The sequence below is a fragment of the Plecotus auritus genome (assembly GCF_963455305.1).
Source record: "Plecotus auritus genome assembly, chromosome: 2".
NCBI lineage: Eukaryota > Metazoa > Chordata > Mammalia > Chiroptera > Vespertilionidae > Plecotus > Plecotus auritus.
Window position 1 is genome coordinate 96,860,791 of NC_137771.1, and position 20,795 is coordinate 96,881,585.

Here is a 20,795-nt window from a genome sequence, read left to right on the forward strand (position 1 = left end):
GGTTCCACTGTTTCCCAGCATTAGCAGAAGACCTTGACTCCTAGTAGGTATTCCACGAAAGCTAGTAAATAAATGAAACGTGGTCAGCTATAGTGACTGGTGGTGTTGCCTGGAGGTAAATGAGTGTCTCAGGTTGGGCTGCAGGTGTATGAGTTAGGGGAGCTCCTGCCCCTGTCAGCATATCCTAATCTTGGATTCAGGCTAGAAGAAAACCTCATGTTCCAAAATGTTCCATGCCCTTTCTCTTTTCAACAAATCTTCAGTTTATTGTTGAACATGGCAGGTTTTCTCAGTGGAGTTTGCAGCTGAATTACCATCAATATTTGGATCTTCTCTGGACTGTCATTGTCACAGTATCACTCCTACAATCATTAGTGTCACATGGCATGTCCAAGTACTGACAGCTCTCCTTGTATCATAATTCCCAAGATTTTGAACATGTACTGCAGGAGTAGAGCCTGCTGGTTTCAAATGTGGCTGCATGGACTGCAGCCACTGTACAGAGAAATCTTGGAATAAGAGCTCCACCCCTGCTCCAGTCACAGCTATGCCAGCAGTCACTGGGCAGTGCCCCCGCAAGGCCCAGCTGAAACACTATGTGCACGTGATCCTCATCAGAGCCTTAGGAGGACCATAACCAGACCCTCCTGCTGTACATGTGAGGAAACAGGGCCCAGAGAGGCTAAGAGTTGGGAAGCATTGCTTCCCCACACCCCACATTCCCTCCTCGTGGAAGGAGCCAGACCCGAGGAGGAAGAGTGGACTCCCTCCCCTCCTTTTCTCCTGGAGATTGGGCCATGTGCAGGGTGCAGGTCCTGTATCCTCAGACACCAGGCCCTCTCGGGCAGTGCCCAGAGAAGCCAGCCTGGCCCAGCCTTGCCAGGATGGGCAGATAAGTCTGTAAGATGCAAGCATCCCAACCTCGGGCCCCTCCCAGTGGTGGAGCACAGATATTGTCCTCACCTGCCTTGCTCTTTGTCTTCTCCATCTGTTTGGAACCTGAAATGAGAAAAGAGGAGCCATGTATCAGGCCACTCAGGGTCCCCAGCAATAGGTTTGTCCAAAGTCCTCCTCCTCCTGCCCCTCATGCTCCTTCTCTTCCTGCTGCTCCTCCTCCTCCTTCTGCTGCTGCTCCTCCTCCTCCTCCATCTGTTCCTCCCTCCTCCTCCATATGCTCCCCCCTCCTCCTCCACCTGCTCCCCCTCCTCTTGCTGCTGCTCCTCCTCCTCCACCACCTGCTCTCCCTCCTCCTGCTCTTCCTCCTCCACCACCTGCTCCCCCTTCTCCTGCTCCTCCTCCACCTGCTCCTTTTTCTGTTGCTGCTCCTCCTCCTCCACCTAGCCCCCCTCCTCCTCCTCCTCCTGATCCTCCTGCTCTTCCTCCTCCTGCTCCCCTTCTTCCTGCTCCTCTTCCTTATCCTCCTGTTACGCCTTCCTCCTGTTCTTCCTCCTCCTCTTCCACCTCCTGCTCCTCCTCCTCCTGCTCCTCCTCCTGCTCCTCCTCCTCTACCTGCTCCTCCTTCTGCTACTCCTGCTCCTCCTCCTTCACCTGCTCCTCCTTCTCCTGTTACTCCTGCTCCTCCTCCTCCACCTGCTCTTCCTCCTTCTGCTCCTCCTCCACCTGCTTCTCCTTTCCTCCTCATCCTCCTCTTCTTTTTCTCATCCTCCTCCTCTTCTTCCATCTTTTTGCTTCCTCTTCTTTACCTCCCTTCTCTTTTGGTCCTTTCTTGTCTTTTATTTCTGTAACTGATTTTTTTCCAATTTCACCAGGAATGCGTTAGCAGTGTACACAAACTTAAGACAAAGCTAGTTTATTTCACACCCCCATCCAAGAGAGTGCAAATGACCCTTGACGTGTGTTTCCCCTGCATCTCTGAGGCTGGCCTCTGCTGTTCTTGGGAAGCATTTTTTGGCCTCTCCCCTGGATATCCAAACCACGGAGAGGTCATGACCCTTCCAGTGTGTCTGCAGGGACACCTTCCCTTCTGCAGTCAGTGTTGAGAAATGGGGACAGACTGGGTCAGCTTTTCATTCGGTTCTTGTAACAATGCTCTGAGGTGAGGACAGTATTCCACTTAACAGATGAGAAACTGAGGCACAGATCAACTAAGTAACTTTCCCAAGGAGCCTCAACAACAAAGGCTGAAAGCCGGGACTCTGCTGGGTCTGTGGGCCCCTCGCTGCCCCCTGTTCTGGAAGGGAGACCCTGCCCGGCCAGACCAGGGCCCTCTGGCTGCATCTCACAGGGACTAGCATGGGGGCAGAAAAGGGTGCAGAGTGACAGGAGGTGCCTGGTCTGGGTGGGAGATTCCTAACTTGACTCTATTTGTTTTTTGTTTTGAAATGTTCCTAATGGCTCAAAACCAGAGGGTGGAGAGTCCTGGCAGAGGAGCAGGAGGGGAATTGCTTTAACAGCTGTTTCCTTGATGCACAGAGTCTGTCGACCCTCATGCCCCCTTTTACCCATTATTTCCGTGTGCAAGGATGTCACAAAGTCCCTGCGATTTCTGTCTGATGAGCAGAGGTGGAAAGACCTCTTTCCATTACCTATTCAGTTACCTTTGGAGGTCCCAGACGGCCTCTAATGTTTCCTGTAACCCAGCTCTGGACTTTTGTCCCAGAAGAACAGACCTAGTGCTGAGAAAGTTCATGTTGTTGCTGGTAGGCTGGTGGGTAATATGTCTAACAGACAAAATGTCAGTGGCCCCGACAGGTTCATTGCATTCCATTTAGAATGCAGTTCCTCTGTAGACTGCAGTCAGTTCTTCAGACATGGGGCTCTGGAGTTTAATGTTATATAAAAAACAAAACTTGGTGATAGTTAAGTTGCTACAGCTTCTTTAGCAACATCTGTTTTATATCTAATAATGTGTTAGTAGTTAAGTTGGGGCCACATTTAAAAAAACACAACCTTTAAACTTACATAAACATCTTAATGAGCATTTAAGTTTTCTTCTTGTAAGATTTTCATGGTGAGCAAGTGACGCTAATTACAGTTGATTCCTGCTAAGTTTTACAAAAGTGAAATTACTCAGGTCACTGGATCCAACATGATCTATTAACCATGACATTTCTATACTCTTTAAAAGCTTTTTAGGTTTTTAACTAGGGGAAAGTATGTTTGTAAATCAAATTAGTCTATTTTTACAAAGGGGGGCACGAAAGTCAGGAAGACCTCAGGAGAGGGTCTGCGGACACAGCCGAAATGCCAGCCGTCTGGCTTGTGCACAGACCTCAGTCTTCACACCTAAATATGGGAAGGAAGAAAGTTCTGGAAACTCAAGTGGCATGGTATCCCTCAGACATAGGAAAGGCTTTTCCTTCTCCTTTCTATGACCCAGCTGGTGACACTGATCCAAAAAATTTTATTTAAATAAAAAGCTCCTAAGTCCTTATGGTTAAGCAAAATATTTTCCTTCAAACTGTAACTAATGAGGCTGGCAACCCTCCTGCCATTGGATGGCAGGAAGGCGGTAGAACAGGAGAGAAGTAAGGGGGCAGGTGGCAGGGGGTTGGGTGTGGAGAGCACTCTTCAGAGACTCCCCGAGGAAGCTGCTGCTCTGGGCCCCTGGGGGGCAGGCCTGTTTCCTCTGAGCACTAAAGGCTTCCTGGTATATGGGGAACTTCCCACCCCCATGGCTTTTTAAAAAAATATAGTAGACTTTTTTGGGGATAACTTTAAGTTTTCAGAAAAGTTACAAAGTAGTACAGAATTCCTGAATACCTCTGACTCAGTCTCCCCCCTTGTTAACATCTGATATTACCACAGCACAGTTGTCACAGCTGAGAACCTGCCATGGGGACACTACCGCTAACCAAATGCCAACCTTTCTCTGGATGTTATCATCTTCCCATTAGTAAACTCTTCCTGCCCCAGGATGGCACTTAGTCATCCCGTTTCCCCATTCCCCTCTGGACTACAGCAGTTTCTCAGTCTTTCCTTGTTTTCGTGGCCTTAACAATCTTCAAGAGCACTGGCCACCCACCCAATTGGTTAAGTCCTTTTCTCTTTTAGCTCCCGAGTAGGGAAGTATTCCCCAAGGACAGGCCTGGGTAGGAGCAAGAAGGGCCTGGGAGACTGGACAGGTGGCTTTTGTGCGCAAAGTGGGGTAGGGAGGCGTGGAGGTCCAGACATTGCCTATTTTGATCTTCCATATTAACTGCTAAGTCAACACCAGCACTTGAGCAAACTCATGAACCCTGTTAATGCGGCCGTGAGACGCCGTCAGTCTGTTCAGAATGGCTTTCGGAGCTTGTTTGAGCCTCACAAGAAACTGTGTGGTTGATCCCATCACTTTCAGCCAAAACATCATGTCTTTCCAGCTGCCAACGGCTTTAACCGTTAAAAGTATACCCACATATGGATTGTGCATATTTGTGTATGCACAGATGGGCACACCGTTCCTGCATTTATTTCTCTTTCGAAGATGCATGCACTTGCGGGGCGGTGTCAGAAGCAGCAGTGACGCCATCGTGCGTTCCGCCCACAGTGAAGGAGCATGTCAGCATGTGCTTGTCTGAGGAGTGGGCGGTGCAGACAGATCAGACTTACAAGAAAGCCACTGTTCTTATGTGCCCGAGCCCAGTGAGTGCTCAGTAACCTAGACATCACCCTTCGGCCCTGTCCTCTGCGGTGTGGAATGAGCCTGCGCTAATCACTTGTGTATGCGCCCTGCCTGGTTCCCAGGAGAGGCTGACAGTGAGCACGGCTCCCTCCACACCCCACCCCGCGGGGCATCTGAACAGCCAGGTTAGAGTCTGTGAACACTTCCGCTATCCTGACAGCCAGGCTCTGTCCCCTGGCTTAGAGGGGGGAACCCAAAGCATTCTCCCTGTTCACGACGCCTGACTTGGGAACCGGGCTGTCTTTGAGGCCGCTGGTCCAGGCCTTGCAGAGAGGTCATGCTCTCTTTCTCCGCAGAGCTGGAGAAGGAGCTGTCCCGGAGGCCCAAGAAGGTCTGCATCGTGAAGATGGTGGGAACCCGGAACCTGTGGAAGAACATCGTGGTCCTGTGTGTGAACTCGTGAGTTGCCGAGGGACACATCTGAGGCCAAGGGCAGGGAGAGGCCGCAAAAGGGCCTCTAGGGCCCTCCTCCTTCCCAGCTGGTCTTTGAATTATGGCCGAGCAGGCCCTCTGGCCTGCGCAGGGCTCTGCTCTTTGCTGAGGGGCCCAGCTAAGTCTGATAAGCCTGTCAGAGCTTCCTAATCAGTGGTCAGAAGGTGACAACTGCTGGAGAATATGAGCCCCACCCCCAGCCTCAGGGCAGCTAGAGCCTCAGCCAGCCACCCCCAGCTGCACAGGCGGGGCCCTGGGCTAGTCCTCACAGATGTGCATCCTTTTGACCCTCAGAGGATGGGCCAGGCTAGTCCTGTCATTCCCCACAGCTGTTTCTATCAAAGCAGCTCCATTTAATTAGTTCTCAGTACTGGGGTTCCTGATTAAATCTGGGGGAAGATACAAAAGGTTCTCCTGCCAAAGCAATGCGAGAGCTCAGACCTCACTTACACCCTGTCCCCAGGTGAGGCGACCATGGCCCAGGCAAGGGACTGACCAGCCATGGCCACTGGGTGGGCAGGGCCAAGACCTCAGGCCTCAGCCTCCTGGCCCAGAGTTGGCCCCGGGCATGGCCACCGCACCACTGTCCATCTCGGGCAGACACTGGCTAGACCAATAGGACCATTGAGAATGGAGTGACTTCTCCAAGTTGTATTTTGGAAAAAACACAAAATGTGACAAAGACAAGATGGCATTTTAATGATTCTTGTTGGAGGGTGTCTCTTTCTCTGGCTTTGTTGTCTTAAATTGCCTTTGTGGTCAGAGGACTTCCTCTCCACCAGAACAGAAAGGTGAAGACTTCCCTGCACCCTCCGGAAGCCAGGAGGAAAGGGCAGTCATCGGGCCAGGAGACTGAGTGCTGAGTCTCAGTTACTAGATGAGAAAAGGACGGCCCCGGGGCTGGGTCCTCGGCTGAGTGCTTCCCAAGCAGAAAGGCGTGCGTTTGGCGAAGGGCAGCATCCTGCTGCAGGGGTGGGGTCTGCTGCAGTGGGCCTGACGCAACTTCGAGGCGTGATGAGAGCACCAAGGGAGTTGGAGGAAAAGGGAAGTTCTCACTCTGGGATGGATGCTGACCGCTGACATAACAAAGGGGCTCCCCCAGCATGCAAGCGTTTCACACCAGACCCCGTCCCAAAGGGCCCTTCAGAGCCCTGGGTTCAGTCCACGTGGTGTGGTCACCACTGCGGCAGCCTCCCTGGGCTTGCACAGATGTTTCCCAGAGCAGACATCTGTCTGCAGCAGCTGGGACACATGTTGCCAGCAGATTTCTGTGATCCTGTGGGGCAGACAAGAGGCTTGATCCGGGCAGTGGAGGGAAACAGAGGTAAATGAAGAATTGAAACAAAGTCTCCAAGACCATTGGCCTGGCTTCTCCTGGTTCTTCAGGGTGCCTTTGACAAGTAGTGGCAGAACAGGGTTGAATAGGTCGTTCTCTGGATAGATTCCCAAGCCTCCAGAACCCCGAGTGCTGAAGGAAGAGGCAGACACAGATGGGCAATGTGTCTCTAAGGTTGTCCTTTGCCAGCTGAGTAATCTGTGCAAGCGGCTAGACCTCCCTCAGCCTGTGTGCCCGTCTGTGAAGTGAGTCTGACAGGAGCTCCTACGGCACCAACGTGGGATTGAAGGAGTCTATACGAGGGGAGCTCTCTGTCTTGCATGTGGGGCTCCCGTGAAAGTTGCCATTTAAACAGAAGGCCTCACTGCCTTTATGCTCACACCTTTCTCCTGGAGTGATGGCAGGGAGTGAGCACGTGTCCCAGTGAGGGTCACTTCTCTGAAGTCTTCAGTCTGCGTGTCACTCTCCTGTCCATTCACTGATGGTAACGGCACACTTTTGATTACACATGGAGCCGCTTATAGGTTGGACACAGTGACTCCCGGGGCATGGCACAGTCCCTGGTGTCCCTGCACATGGCCCTCTCGGTGTGTCTCCCACAGGCTGACAGGGTTTGGGATCCACCACTGCTTCGCAAGGAGCATGATGGGCCACGAGGTGAAGGTGCCGCTGCTGGAGAACTTCTACGCCGACTACTACACCATGGCCAGCATCGCCCTGGCCTCCTGCCTGGCCATGTGTGTGGTGGTCAGGTTCCTGGGGCGCCGGGGAGGGCTGCTGCTCTTCATGATCCTCACTGCCCTGGCCTCCCTCCTGCAGCTCGGGCTCCTCAACCGTGAGTGGAGCCGGGGAGTGGGATGGCCGTGGAACGGGGCCGGGTGGAGGGGCCGGCGTACCAAAGGGCTGGTGGGACTTGAGACTAGTTTTCAGTGACCTGGTATTCGAAAGTCAATCACACTAATAGCTGTGCATGGTGACTGCGTTCTCTCTCCTCCCTCCCAACCCTGGGCTCCCGCTCAGAGCCACCCTGACTGCACTTGCATGGCCGCAGCTTCACTAGTGGCCAGACTATCTCTGTGAGAGGGCCTGTTTCTTCCCTGTGAAATGAAGGGGGAAATAAATGTTGACACTCTTGCGTTGGGACACTGCTTTTCAGTAGATATTCCCAAGTTCCTCAGCTTGTCTTTGGGCCAAAGAATTTCTCAGTAAATGTTTAAATGATTTAAAGGAACACTAGGGAATCCACATAGCCCCTGCAACTATAAGAAGGCAAGCTCAGAACAGTGCCACGTGAGCCAAGGCCCACCTCCATGTGTGGAAGGAGCCACAGGCATCTTTCTGGCCTGCTCACGGTGAGACGTGAGTGAGCCTGGCAGCTGAGCCCTCTTCTCACCCGTGCCCGGCCTCCTGGGACAGCTCGGACACTGTGGGGACACAGATGCCACAGGCAGAGCTACCAGGCTGTGGGGACTGGGCTCAGGACCCTCGAGCACCGAGGGTCAGAGCCTCTGGTATGTCAGGTGTGCGGGATGTGGCCAATACATGAGTCAGGGTCCAGAATGGAAGGAAGCGAAAGAAAGCTCACAACGTCCTCAGCCTGTGTGCAAACTGGATTAGAGAATAGCTGGTTTCCACCTCACGAGGCATTTTTCTAACGGCAGGTCCTATGCATCCTGCATCTTGCTGGGGACTGGTCTTTGTTTCAGCTGTGACTGACGAGGGACCGGAGAAGTGTTGTCTGTCTCTCGACCATCCTGTCCCCGGTGGGCTGCCCGAGCTGCCCTCCCAGGGAGCCTTGGGGAGTGAGCGTTCCAGGGGATGTGCAGTGGCAGCCTGGGGCCGCCACCGTGCTCTCTTCCCTGAGCAGGAGGAATGCCACAGGAACTTTGTGCAAAGGACAAGTCGTCTAAGGATCAGACTCAGAGCATAATGCCCCTGGCGGTGGGTCTGGCCGCCGCGGAGGCTCCCTGAGCACAGGCCGGCAGGGACGAGTCTTGTGCGCAGCAGAAGTAGTGCTTGGCTTCAGGTCAGGGAGTGAGCCAGAGTCGGTTCTGAAGGGTGCAGGCTTCTCCCCAGGATGAGGCCAGTGAGGCGTTAGCCTACCCTTCCCAACAGGAAGAGTTTTGGTTAGTCGAGTGCTAATTCCAGTGCCTGGGACTGTCCCAAGAGGCCTTCTCCATCTCTCTAGCACTCTGGCCCAGACCTGGCAGGGAACTCACTGAGATACCAGCCACATGGAAACACACAGTGGACTTGCCTAATGTGTTTTCTTTCTCCCCCTTTTCCCGCTTTCTTCGTCCTCGTCCCTGTGGTGCCATCGTCTCCGTGGCCCAGTGATTGGGAAGTACAGCCAGCACCCAGACTCAGGTGAGCCCCGCATGCCTATGCATGCGGGTCATCATCTTTGTATTGCATCCAAATGGGCAGTTTCAAAAACACTCACACACCTGTGTTTTCCCTCTCCTGTTTCTCCTCCTCCTTCACCCTCCAAGAGTTGCAGCTGAAGTTGGCCGTAGGTTGGACACTATAAGCATACATCTGTGTTCTCTACCCCCTTTGCTTCTAGAAAGAGCTGCTCATCATCCCGTTTGTGCCCAGCTTGCACGCATGCCCTCGCCTCTTCCCCTGGCACCAGCACCGGTAGTCAGCACAGGCCTCAGCTGCCACCCACGCAGAGATGCAGAGTGTCTTAGGGGCAGTGCTGGGCGAGATCAGAAAGCCCAAGGGTGTTGGAAGCCTGGCTGACCGTGCTGCTGGGGGAAGCTGCTGTCCCACTTGTGAATGAGTCTCACAGGCTTGTTGCTCTCCGCCGCGGGGACGGGGCCACCGCTGTGCACCGCAGTGCTGCTGGTCACATGTGCCTGGCCTGACCCAAGCCCATGGCCCTGGGCCCTCCACAGGGAGAGCCAGAAGTCCCCGTGCAGCCTTGCAGGGAACTGAGCTCTGCTCCAGCGGCCCGCTATTGCTTCACGCTAGACGCCACCTTGGCGTGAGGTCAGACTCTAGTGCTATTTGCAAGATGCTTGGGTTGGTTGAGCCCTTTCCTTCTAAGCCCATAAATTTTTCTGTTTGGATTATTTGAGTTTTTGTTCCCTTAAATCAAGCCTAAGATACCCTGTCCCATGTATTGGACTGGGCAAAACTAAGGGCCGAATAGCCAGGGCTCTCTGAGTGTGGGCACCTTTCTCTGGAACTATATGGAAGGCTGGGACAGAGTGGACATTGCTATAGCCCTGAGACTGCCAGCCTCCCTTCCTGCCAGGCCGGCTCAGCCTGAGGAACCTGGCAGTCTCCTGCCCAAAGGGTCTGACCTCCTGCCTCTGGGCTGCTCCTCCCTCTGCAGAGGGACTGAGCACCCTGGCCTGTACCCCAATAGTAGAGAGGGGAAGAGGGAAGACCCTTCATGCGTCCCGGGCCTCCCTGCTCCCCTCTCCCCGGCTCTCCGCCTCAGCCTGACTAGCTTCCTTTCCCCTTCCCTCTGCCCCTCCTCACCAACCCTTTCTGATTGCCCTTCAGGTATGAGCGACAGTGTCAAGGACAAATTCTCCATCGCGTTTTCCATCGTGGGCATGTTTGCCTCCCACGCAGTGGGAAGCCTCAGTGTGTTCTTCTGTGCAGAGATCACCCCCACGGTGATAAGGTGAGTGGTGGGAGAAGCCCTGCAGAATGTGTTCCTGGGACCCTGGAGGGCTGCCCATTTGCAAGGCTCTGAGTGAGTTCACAGCTTCAGCTTTGGCCTGCCCTGGCCACTGGCAAGGGTGATGCATGTGCTGAGCAGTGAGCTTAGTGAAGGGGAGCTCCACCCTGACCTGAGGCAGCTGAGAATCTGGAGAGAACTTGATCCTGAACTCTGCCAGGATGCAGTCAGAGGAGGAAGAGGAGGAGGAGGGGAGGAGAAAGAGGGGAAGAAGGAGGAGGAAGGGGAGGAGGGGAAGGAGTGGGAGGGGGAGGAGGAGGAAGGGAACAGGGCAATGACTGGAAAGGCGTGAAATCAGATAACTTATACCCATACTTCAAGTGAAATCAAATGCTGCCAACTCCTCTGAGAGACCCCAATGAAAAAAAGGGAAGTAGAAAGGGCCTTATTTTTTTACTGGCCTGAGAAGTTGACAGGCCACATAGAGAGAAAGCCCAGCAAGTTATAGCACTGATTTATTGAGCCAGTATTTATTACAAACCCACCCATGTGTCAGGCAGTAGCCAGGTGAGCAGCACAAGGACACAGCCTGGCAGAGTTATGGTAAGTTTATAATTTCCCGAGAGTGGTGCTAACTTGTGCTTAGCTCCTTTCTTTTGGTTCATGAAGGGAGGTTTGGTCCTTCTGGTGCTATCCCTGGGTAGTGGGGGGCGGGAGAGGGGGGTACGCACCATTTGATGTTACTAAGATCATAGCATAATAAAAGGGTTTGCCTTTATTTAAAAGGGCACCACTTAACTGCAAAGCCATAGGTTTTCCTGGTAATTACTGTGTGGGACTATGGAAGAGCTCACCTTGGTTTACTTTGAACTTTGTATGGGAATATCATTAGCATTTCCAACACCTGTTTTAAAATATAAACTGTGAATATGGGCAATTATTCAGCTGCGAAATAAAACCCAGAAGTCAGCATGAGGACACCCTTTCCACCCTGACTTTCCCACACGGGGAAACGAGTGGAGCCCAACGTGATGGGCCAAAGGTGGGATTTGCTAGACTAATTATTTTAGCCCCAGACTGCTGGGAAGGAGGCAGGTAGGTTCACGGGACTCTCCTTCCCACATTCCCAGCAGGTGTGCTGACAATAGAATTTTCACATGACCTCATTTTGATTCATTCTCCCAGATTTTTACAATATGTGCCAAGCCCAAGCCTGAGGCTGCTTGCACTGTGGGGTAAAACGGCAAGGAACTGTACACTTAGGGAAAGAGCGGTGAAATGCCACATGATCCACCCTGCCCAACCTCTGCCTGAGCAGAGTGAAGAGCTGAGCCTGACGTTGTAATGCTGGTGTTGCAAAGTGCCTGAGGCAGAGGGCAGCGCTCTCTTCTTTACCTAAACCTCCTCCCTTCACAAACAATTCCAGCCACGAGGATTCTCTCTGTGGAGCAGAAGTCAAGGTTAGACTGGCTTTCTGCTGGCCTCTGTGGCTCTGTGGCCTCTGTGACTGCAGATGCTCCCCTGGGGTGGCCACCCCTTCTCTCTGGTAGTGGGGAGACTTACCTGTTCCCTGTGAGATTTTACATAAGCAGCTGAACTGAAGGAAACACCGTTTCATTTTCCTTTGTGATGCAAACCTGAAAAGATGATTTGGGGGTAGAAATTCAACAAATATGTTGTCAGATTGAGCTTGCCAAGATGACGAATTAGAAAAATCTTGGCCCTTGGTGATGTTTTCATACTTGCAGAGAATGAAAGAAAATTCAGTCCAAAGGGGGTCTTGTCTCCTGACCAGGATGGAACTGTCTGGTGTTACTGATGACCCCCTCTTGGCACCGTTTCCTTCCGAAGGCTGTCTCTTACACACACACACACACACACACACACACACACACACACTCAGGGACAGTTCCTACACAGTCCCAGGACCGGAGTGGCTTTCTTATCCTCCCGCCACTGCATGCAGATAAATCCAGGGTAAGCTAGGATGGGTGGCCTGTGGTCTGTGAGCTTCATTGTTCTTAGTACAAAACTAGCCTTTTTCTACAAAGCTGTATTAAAAACACATCTTCTGAACAAGAACGATAGCGCAGGTCAGCCGCCAGGGCTTACTGTGGGCAAATGGGAGGATAAGAACCTTTCTGCACAAAAGCTTGCAGAACTCCATTGTCCAAGAATGACAGCGACTCACCAGGGCTAATTAATCAATTCGTTGTGTTCCCGTGATCCCACCCAAACCTCCCGCTGCCGGGCATGCTTCCCTCCGCGCAAGTTCGTGCACAGCCTTCCTTACCATTAGCGGAGGCAGCAGGTTCTTCTCAGATGTGCTTGGGAGACATTGTAGGTGGATGGGGAAAGACCTGTGTCTGCAGCACCTTCTCCACTTTGGCTTGGACAAAGTGGCGGGATCCTGGTTGATCCAGGAGCACTTGGTGGCTTTTTGTGGCAGGTCATCTTTTCTATGTGGTGTCCACCTGAAAGCGCAGGCGGGAGCCCCTTGTTCCCAGTCAGGTGAGAAAGGAGGCAGGTGCTGGTGACAACAGCAAGTCCACTTCATTTTCCCAAAGTTCTCACGGGTTCCCTCCACACCCTGAGCCGCCTCGATGGTGGGTCCCCTGCTCTCGGTCTGAGCCCATCCACTCCCTCCTGGTGTATCCTGCTCTGCTCCCCTCAGGCCACCCCACCTCCTTCTAGAAACTTTTCTTGGCACTTGCCTGACCTGACACCTTCATCCTAACTAACCCTTCCTGGTTCCCTACCTCAGGACTAGACCCCAGACCCTGAGGTCTTCCTCTCTAAAGTTGCCTCAGGAGCCAGCACTGGGGACAAAAATGGCCTATGTGTAATGTGGAGTCTGCTTAGCTTTTTTAAAGATTTGTGTCTTAAATATTTATAGCAAATGCTCAGTGAGTGACCAGAAGCCAAGAAGACGAGGCACACACATTAGAAGTTAAACAGCAGGATGAGGGCAGAGGATGAGCCGGAGCCCAGATTTTGGTCCTCAGCCCAGAGGAAAGAGCAGAGGTGGGCCAGTGTGATCCCAGAAGCCACTCATCCCTGCATGGCCCCGGGCACATCCTTCAGCCAGCCTCCACCTCTGTGCCCTAACGTGAGATGACTCATGACCGCTTTGTGTGGTGGTGGTGATGAGGGAGGAGAGAATATAGATAGGTAAAGGGTTTGGCCTTGTAAATGAAAACTGACATTGACAGCTATCCCAAGATATCGACAAAGCTTGTATGCCTGTGGATTGATATTGAGCTCAGAAACCATTTTTTATTCTCTTTTACATGTCTGCTCATAATAATAGTTATATTTATTCTTTGGGGTTTTCTATACAGTCCAACTATATATAATTACTGAACATGTATAACTGTTGATACTCTTTAAAAAAAAGGAAATTGATATTTGGGCAGTTATATTTATTCTGTAAAAATTGACATAAATATTTGTTCATCCTTGACTTCACAGAAGTCTAGTAAAGACAAGCTAAGTAACATAAAAGAGGAAGTGAGAAATGGGAGGTATGTTTCTGGGGTTCACATGTTCAATGGAATGATGAAGAGTCTGAAATTCTTAATTCATTTGCTATTTCCAATAAGGCGGCTCCCTGTCTGTGGATCTTTCTATCCTTAAAGTAATTTAGATATTATAACTAGTAAAATAAAGATAGCTGGTGGAAATTAAAATTTGTGTGCTCCTAAAGCACAGCAAGACAAAAGCTGCCCCTCCCCCATTATCTTTTATCTGTAAATTGAGGGTCTGACTGCTCTACTGTGCATATGTTGCCCTCTAGTGGCAACCAACAGAAAAACGCAGGAACCAATTGTGGGGAGGAAAATGAAACTATCACCTAAATAACCAAGCATGTAATGATCCCATTCTCTAAACTGAAATTTCAAAAAGAAAATACAAAGCCAAAAATGATGTACCAAATTCTGCCAAAATTGTTTCTAATCTTACAGAATAATTTTAAGGTATCTTTGATAGAAAACCAAACAGAAAATTGCTTTCATTGAAAAAATATATAAAGATATATTGCACATTATATACTAGCATGCATGTGTACATACCTGTTTATGTGTATATAGTATATGTGTATATAGGTAATTTTTAATTATCCCTCTAATCCTACCAAAAACCAAATATATTTCATGTGACATGATTTATTAACATAATGTATTAGTATGATCAAGTTCATTGGTCATGATGAAGGGAGACTTCTGTGTGGTGCTGAGCTCTGCTCCTTCAACCATGAATCCGTGTTCAGCCTTCCTCGTGGGTCTGTGCACTCAACCTTCCTGCATGTTAACCCACATGTGGTCTTGACATGCACTGAGCTGCCTGTCAGTGGCATTCACTCTTAGTGACAAGGTCAGGTGGAAGCCAAGCAGGTTTCAGAGAAAAGGATGTCTTGCTGATATCAAAGGCCCCGCTGAAACATGTCCATTTTCCCTGGCATCCAGTATGTCCCTTGCAACATCCTGTGGCTTCCTAAAGTGAACAGATGATCAAAAAGACTAAGTGGCACCCTAGCTGGTTTGGCTCATTGGGTAGACCATCAGCTTGTAGACTGAAGGGTCCTGGGTTCAATTTCGGTCAGGGGCATGTACCTCAGTTGCAGGCTGGATCCCCGGCCCTGATCTGGACTATCAATCGATGTGTCTATCTCACATCAATGTTTCTCTGTGTCTCTCCCTCTCCCACTCTCTCTAAAAATAATGGGAAAATATCTTCTGTATTAACAACAACAACAAAAGACTAAGTGGTTATTTTAGGAGTTAATATTACTCATCTCACAGATGGAGTCAATCACGTCGCTCTTTCCAGTGGTCATCTATATTTAACCTGTCCTGTTTGTTTGACCTTCCTACCTACGAAGCCAGTGTAATCCATAAACAGCCAATATTTACTGGGCATAAACAGTGTGTGCCCGTTGATATTCTAGGAAGTACTCCTTGATCTTGAAGGGTCCGTAAGTTAACAAGGATGGTAAGCACATGAACAAATACTAATAGAAAGGTTCAGCGTGTCTTTAAAAGGTTCTCCAGGACTCTATCTGGGAAGGGGTTAATAATTGGAGACACTCCCCAAAGTACTGCTCTTCCTAATTTGTGTCCCCTTGATGTCTCAGTGGCACATGATGTGACCATTCCTCTCGTGCTTTCAGTCTTTCCCTTGGGGAAGGCATTCTAATGCACAGACAGCACTGATGACATGTCACAGCCTGGGTGAGGGGAGGCTGGCTGCTTTCTTCCATGGCTCAGTGGAGGGAATGCTATCACTCATTGATTAGTGTATCTGTTATCTATTGCTGTGTAACAGATTACCCCACAACTTAGTGGCTTAAAGCAACCTATGCTTATTCTATCACAGTTTCTGTGGGTAGCAGCCTGCATGGCCTAGCTGGGCTCTCAACTTCAGGGTCTCCCCCAGGCCATAATCAGCTGGACTCACTTCCAAGCTCATTCGGTAACCAGCAGGTTTCTTAATCCATCTGGGCTGCTATGACAGAATACCATAGAGTGGGTGGTATATACACAACAGAAAGTTATTTCTCACAGTTCTGGAGGCTGGGAAGGCCACGGTGTCATCGGGTTTGGTATCTGGTGAGGGCCTGCTTCCTGGTTCACAGATGATGTGTTCTTGCTGCATCCTCACATGCTGGGAGTCAGAGAGCTCTCAGGGGGCCCTTTTCTAAGAGCACCAATCCCATCATGGAGGCTCAACCCTCATGATGTAATCATCTCCCAAAGGCCCCCCCACCTTCTATTACCATCACATTGGGGATTAGGAGTTCACATATGAATCTGGGGGGACACACACATTCAAACTGTAACAAGTATTCAGTTCCTCGCTGAACAAGTACCTTGTTCCTTGCTGGCTTTAGGCTGGGGGCCACCTTCTGGCCACATGGACCTCAACAACACAGCAGCTTGCTTCATGAAAGCCAACAAGAGAGTTTGCTGGAAGTCCAGTCTTTTGTAAGCTAATCATGGAGGGACATCTCATCACCTTTGCTGCATTTTATTAGCAAAAAGTGAGTTGCCAGATCCAGCTCATCTCAAGGTGCAGGGTGTGAACACCGGGTGGTGGGAGTGATTGGGGCCATACCAAGTGAGTACCCAGGTGCCAGCCAGCTCTCAGCCAGTGGCTGGGTAGAGGCTAGGGCTAGCAAACTGAGTCAGGCCTGGTCCCGCCCTGGAAAACCACTGAAGAATAAGAGCCTCACAGACATGCAAACATGAGTAAGTCTGAGCTATAAAGTCAGGTGTGCTGAGGGTATGGTGGGAGCACCGGGAGGGAGGGAAGGCAGTGGGCAGAGCACTTGGCAGCCTGCACAGCCTGTACCAGGGACTGGATTCCAGGGCGCAGAGGGAGCAGCCAGTGGTGTGGGAGGAGGGAGGTGAATGCATGGGAGCGGTGTGGGGGGAGGGAGTGAGCCAGAGCAGAAGTCTCTGGAAGGGAGAGGGTGGTGGGAGGGAGGCAGCTTCAGGAGGCATTGTCTGCAAGGCTTGGTTGAGAGGACTGGGGAGGAGAAGAAGGACCAAAGCTGTTCCCGAACCTCAGCCAGCCTGTAGGTCTCTACCTCTACCTTATCCTAGAGGCTTTAGGCTCCTCTCTCTCTCTCTCTCTCTCTCTCTCTCTCTCTCTCTCTCTCTCTCTCTCTCTCTCTCTCTTCCTCACCCGAGGATATGTTTCTTTTGATTTTTAGAGAAAGAGGAAGCGAGGGAGGAGGGGAGAGAGAGAGATCAAGAAAGAGAGAAACTTTGATGTTAGAAAGAAACGTCAAACCCGCACCCTGACTGGGAATCAAAGCCTCAACCTTTTGGTGTACGGACAGGACAGCGCTCCAGCCAACTGAGCCACCCAGGCAGGCCTGGCTCCTCCTCTCTTTAGCCTCTCAGTTCTTGAACTTGCTCAGCTCAGGCCTTGCTGTCAGGTTCCTCCTCATCCCTCACCAAACACCCCCAACCCCACTCTACTGATCTCAGCGGTCTTCCTTTCACCTCCTGCTGTTTGTCACTTTAATATTAATCCAGCAAGAAAGAAGTTAGGAATGCATCAATATTTCTGCTTTGTGGCACCAACAGAGAGGTGATGAGAGCTTAGACAAGCAGAAACTATCAGCAGCAAACCTGCTCCACCTGGGGTGGCTCGCTGTGCTGCTCTCCCTACCCCTTTACAGATTCTCCCTGTGGCTCACAGAGGGGACGCTGTGGATGGTGGAGCAGAGCTCTGACCCAGGCCACCTGTTCTCTTAACTGTTGCATCTCCTGCCTGTGTAGCAACAAGCGTCTGTGAGGCAGCTCGCTCTGACCTGCCTATGTGTGGGCTGCCCGAGGTGGGGTGGCCCTGATTGCCAACTGCTCGTCTTGATGCTCCTCTACTTGAACTAGTGACAAGTCATGGCTCCTTCTTCACTAAGCACATGAGGCAGTTACCTACCCAGGAACCTGGCAGGGCTGGGCGTGAAGCACGGAGCTTAGCTGAAGCAGGGTGAGAGAGCCCCAGGGAGGGCTTGGAGGGGACAACGGGCAGGAGGGCAGCAGGGAGGGGGAGCCCTGGGAGCTGTGCATTATCTGGAGGCAGGAGGGAGCCATGGGAGGATTTGGAGCGAGTGACTGGCATGATCAGCTCTGTATTCTAGACAGGGCACTTTGTCAGCAGTGGGGAAATGAAGTCTGAGGAGATGGGAGGATCCCTGTGGGAGACTCTAGTGAGGGGAGTGTAACCCGCATGGCCTGAGCTGGTCAGGAGTTGGACAGGAAGGGGGCTGGGAAAGGGAAGCGCCAGGGACTCTCAGGCTTGGCTTTGTCCCTAGGGCAGTGCGCCTGGTGAGACTGTCTTGCAGCCCAGCCTGGGTCTTAGCCTGCAGCAACCTAAGGAGAAGTGTTTGCCACCCTCCTCACCTATGAATCACACAGCACCTGCTGTGCCTGAGGCCACACCCTCTGGGGGTGGGCTGCTACCTGCAAACACAAAAGGCCATTCCTAATTTTGAGAGAGAAGGGGAGAGAGAAATTTATTTTTTTTCATTATGAAACATGACAAAATGGGGGAGACCACCCATTATCCCATCCATGCACACACAGTTGCCATTCTTAAGTTATGTTCTTTGAGAAAAAAAAATATTTGCAAGACTCTGCTCTGTTCTTTCTTTATCATAAAACTGTATGTCTGATTTAAGGTGGCCCTTAGGTCCAGCTGTCCACCTGGAGAGCCCCAACATGCCACAATGTCTAACTGATTCCTACAGGTTTGCTGCTGATAGTCTCTGCTTGTCTAAGCTCTCATCACCTCTCTGTTGGTGCCACAAAGCAGAAATATTGATGCACCCTGTCACCCTCCCAATCCTGGACTGGCCAGCCAGAGAGGGGGTGTTGTAGTAGGACGGCAGGTAGCAAAGGCAGGGTCTCTCTTTCCCTTGTTGGGGACATAACGCCCCTGAGAAGGCCTGCAGAGCAAAGCAGAACAGAAACTCCCACCCAGGCAGCAGGGTGGAAGGGAGAGGGGAGCCTGGACAATCTCTGAGTTCTCAGGAAGAAAAGTGAGGCGTGCGTGGGCGACCTTCTAGACTAAATGTCTGGTTATTTGTATCAACAGGAGGCCCCAGGTGGAACAGTTTTGGGGTTTTCTTAACAGCTTTATTGAGGTACTAGAGGCCCAGTGCACACACAAACTTCGTGAACTGGGGGGGAGGGTGTCCTTCAGCCCAGCCTGTGCCCTTTCACAATCCGGGATCCCTTGGGGGATGTCCAACTGATGGCTTAGGCCCGCTCCCCACGCAGGCCTAAGCTGTCAGTGGGACATCCTTAGAATTGCCGCAGAGGTGGGAGAGGCTCCCGCCACCACCGTTGTGCTCACCAGCCGTAAGCCCAGTTTCTGGCTGAGTGATTCTCCCCCTGTGGGAGCACACTGACCACCAGGGGGCAGCTCCTGCGTTGAGTGTCTGTCCCCTGGTGGTCAGTGCACGTCACAGTGACTGGTCTACCAGTCGACTGTCTGCCCCCTGGTGGTCAGTGCTCATCATCGTGAGCGGTTAAGCAGCCTTAGCATATCATTAGCATATTATACTTTGATTGGTTGACTGGACAACTGGACACTTAGCATACTAGGCTTTTATTATATAGGATAATTAACATACCATAGCATCTATGCACTTTTAGTATGTAGTGCAATGACAGTGCAATCCTCACCACAGCCCAATTACAGAACATTTTCACCAAAAATTACTCATGGCCCTTGCAGTCTCCCTCCCATTCCCAGAGCCAGGCAGCCACTCGTCTGCTTCCTGTCTCTATAGACTGGCCTTCTTTTGGACATTTCCTATAAATGGATTCCTACAGTCACTTAGCATGGTTCTGAAATTCATCCATGTTCCTTTTTTATTACAGATGCTATTCCACTGTATATGACAGACCACATTTTGTTTCTCTAGTCACCAGTTGGACAATGGAATTCTGTCCAATTTTTGGATGTTATGCATAATGCTACAATGAACATTCGCTGGTACATTTTTGTGTGGACACAGGTTTTCATGTTGCATAGGAGTGGAATTGCTGGATCATAAAAATTTATACTTAACTTTTTAAGAAACTGCCAAGCTTTTCCACAGGGGCTACACCATTTTTCTTTCCTACTAGCAATATGAGGCTTCTAGTTTCTCTGCATCCTCACCAACACTTGTTATTGTCTGTGTTTCTAATTATAGCCATCCTAGGGGCGTGAAATAGTATCTCACTGTGGTTGTGATTTGCATGTCTCCAAATGTACTTATTGGATATTTTATAGTTTCCCTGGAGAAATGTCTATTTAAATCTTTGGCCAGTTTTTTAAATTGGCTTATCTTCAAGTCCTTTATCACATATGCTTTGTAAACATTTTCTCCCAGTGTATGGTCTTTCTTTTCATTTTCTTAAGAGTGTCTTTTGGAGGACAGAACTTTTAAAGTTTCTTAAAGTCCAAATGGCCATTTTTTTCTCTTATGTATCCTCCTTTTGATGTCATGTGTAAGTAATTTTTTTTTTCCTAAAGAAAAAGATGTTTTCCCTTTTCTTCTAGAAGTGTTATAGTTTGAGCCCTTATATTTAGGGCTGTGACCCATTTATAGTTCATTTCTGTGTACGCTGGGCAGCAAAGGTCCGACTTTATTCATTTGCACGTGGATATCCAGTTGCCCCAATGCCACTTGTTGAAAAGACTGTCTCTTTCCTGCTGAATTTGCCTTTGTCAGAATCAGTTGACCATGAATGTAAGCGTTTATTTCTGAACTGTCAATCCTGTTCCCTTGACCTATCAATACACCAGCACCACACTGCCTTAGTTACTGTAGCTTTATAGTAAGTTTTGAAATTGGAAAAGTCAGTCCTTGATTTTGTTATTTTTCAAAAAGTCATCTTGGAATTTGATAGGGATTGTGTTGGATCAATTCAGAAAAAAAATTGCTATCTTAACAATATTGAGTCTTCCAATCCATGAACATGGAATGTCTCTCCATTTTTTACAATCTTTTAAATTTTCTCAGCAGCATTCGCTTTATAGCTTCCAGCACACAAGTCTTGCATTTCCTTTGTTATTTATTTCTAAGTATTTTACTCTTTTGATGTTATCGTGACAGAAATTCTCTTAATTCCATCTTCAACTTGTTGGTTGCTAGCATGTAGACACACAGTTGACTTTTATATGTAGACTAGAGGCCCGGTGCACGAAATTCATACACGGAGGGTGTGTCCCTCAGCCCAGCCTGCACCCTCTCCAATCTG

General features: G+C 50.3%; 1 protein-coding gene across 6 annotated transcripts in view; it reads left to right on the forward strand.

Moving 5' to 3' along the window:
* Positions 1-20,795, forward strand: part of SLC22A23 (solute carrier family 22 member 23) — a gene marked incomplete at its 3' end in the record, with an annotated part of 186,367 nt that overhangs the window by 158,964 nt on the left and 6,608 nt on the right. For 2 of the 6 annotated variants that reach the window (XR_013959859.1, XR_013959860.1), the window contains 5 exons: positions 4,921-5,023; positions 6,995-7,227; positions 8,727-8,759; positions 8,885-8,904; positions 9,909-10,032. Coding sequence is in view for 3 of the 6 variants with exons in the window: in XM_080654830.1 (XP_080510956.1) it covers positions 4,921-5,023; positions 6,995-7,227; positions 8,727-8,759; positions 8,885-8,908; positions 9,909-10,032 (517 nt within the window). Of the gene's footprint in view, positions 1-4,920; positions 5,024-6,994; positions 7,228-8,726; positions 8,760-8,884; positions 8,909-9,908; positions 10,037-20,795 lie in introns of those variants that run through there. The other 4 variants (XR_013959858.1, XM_080654829.1, XM_080654830.1 and 1 more) reach the window with 3 other exon arrangements.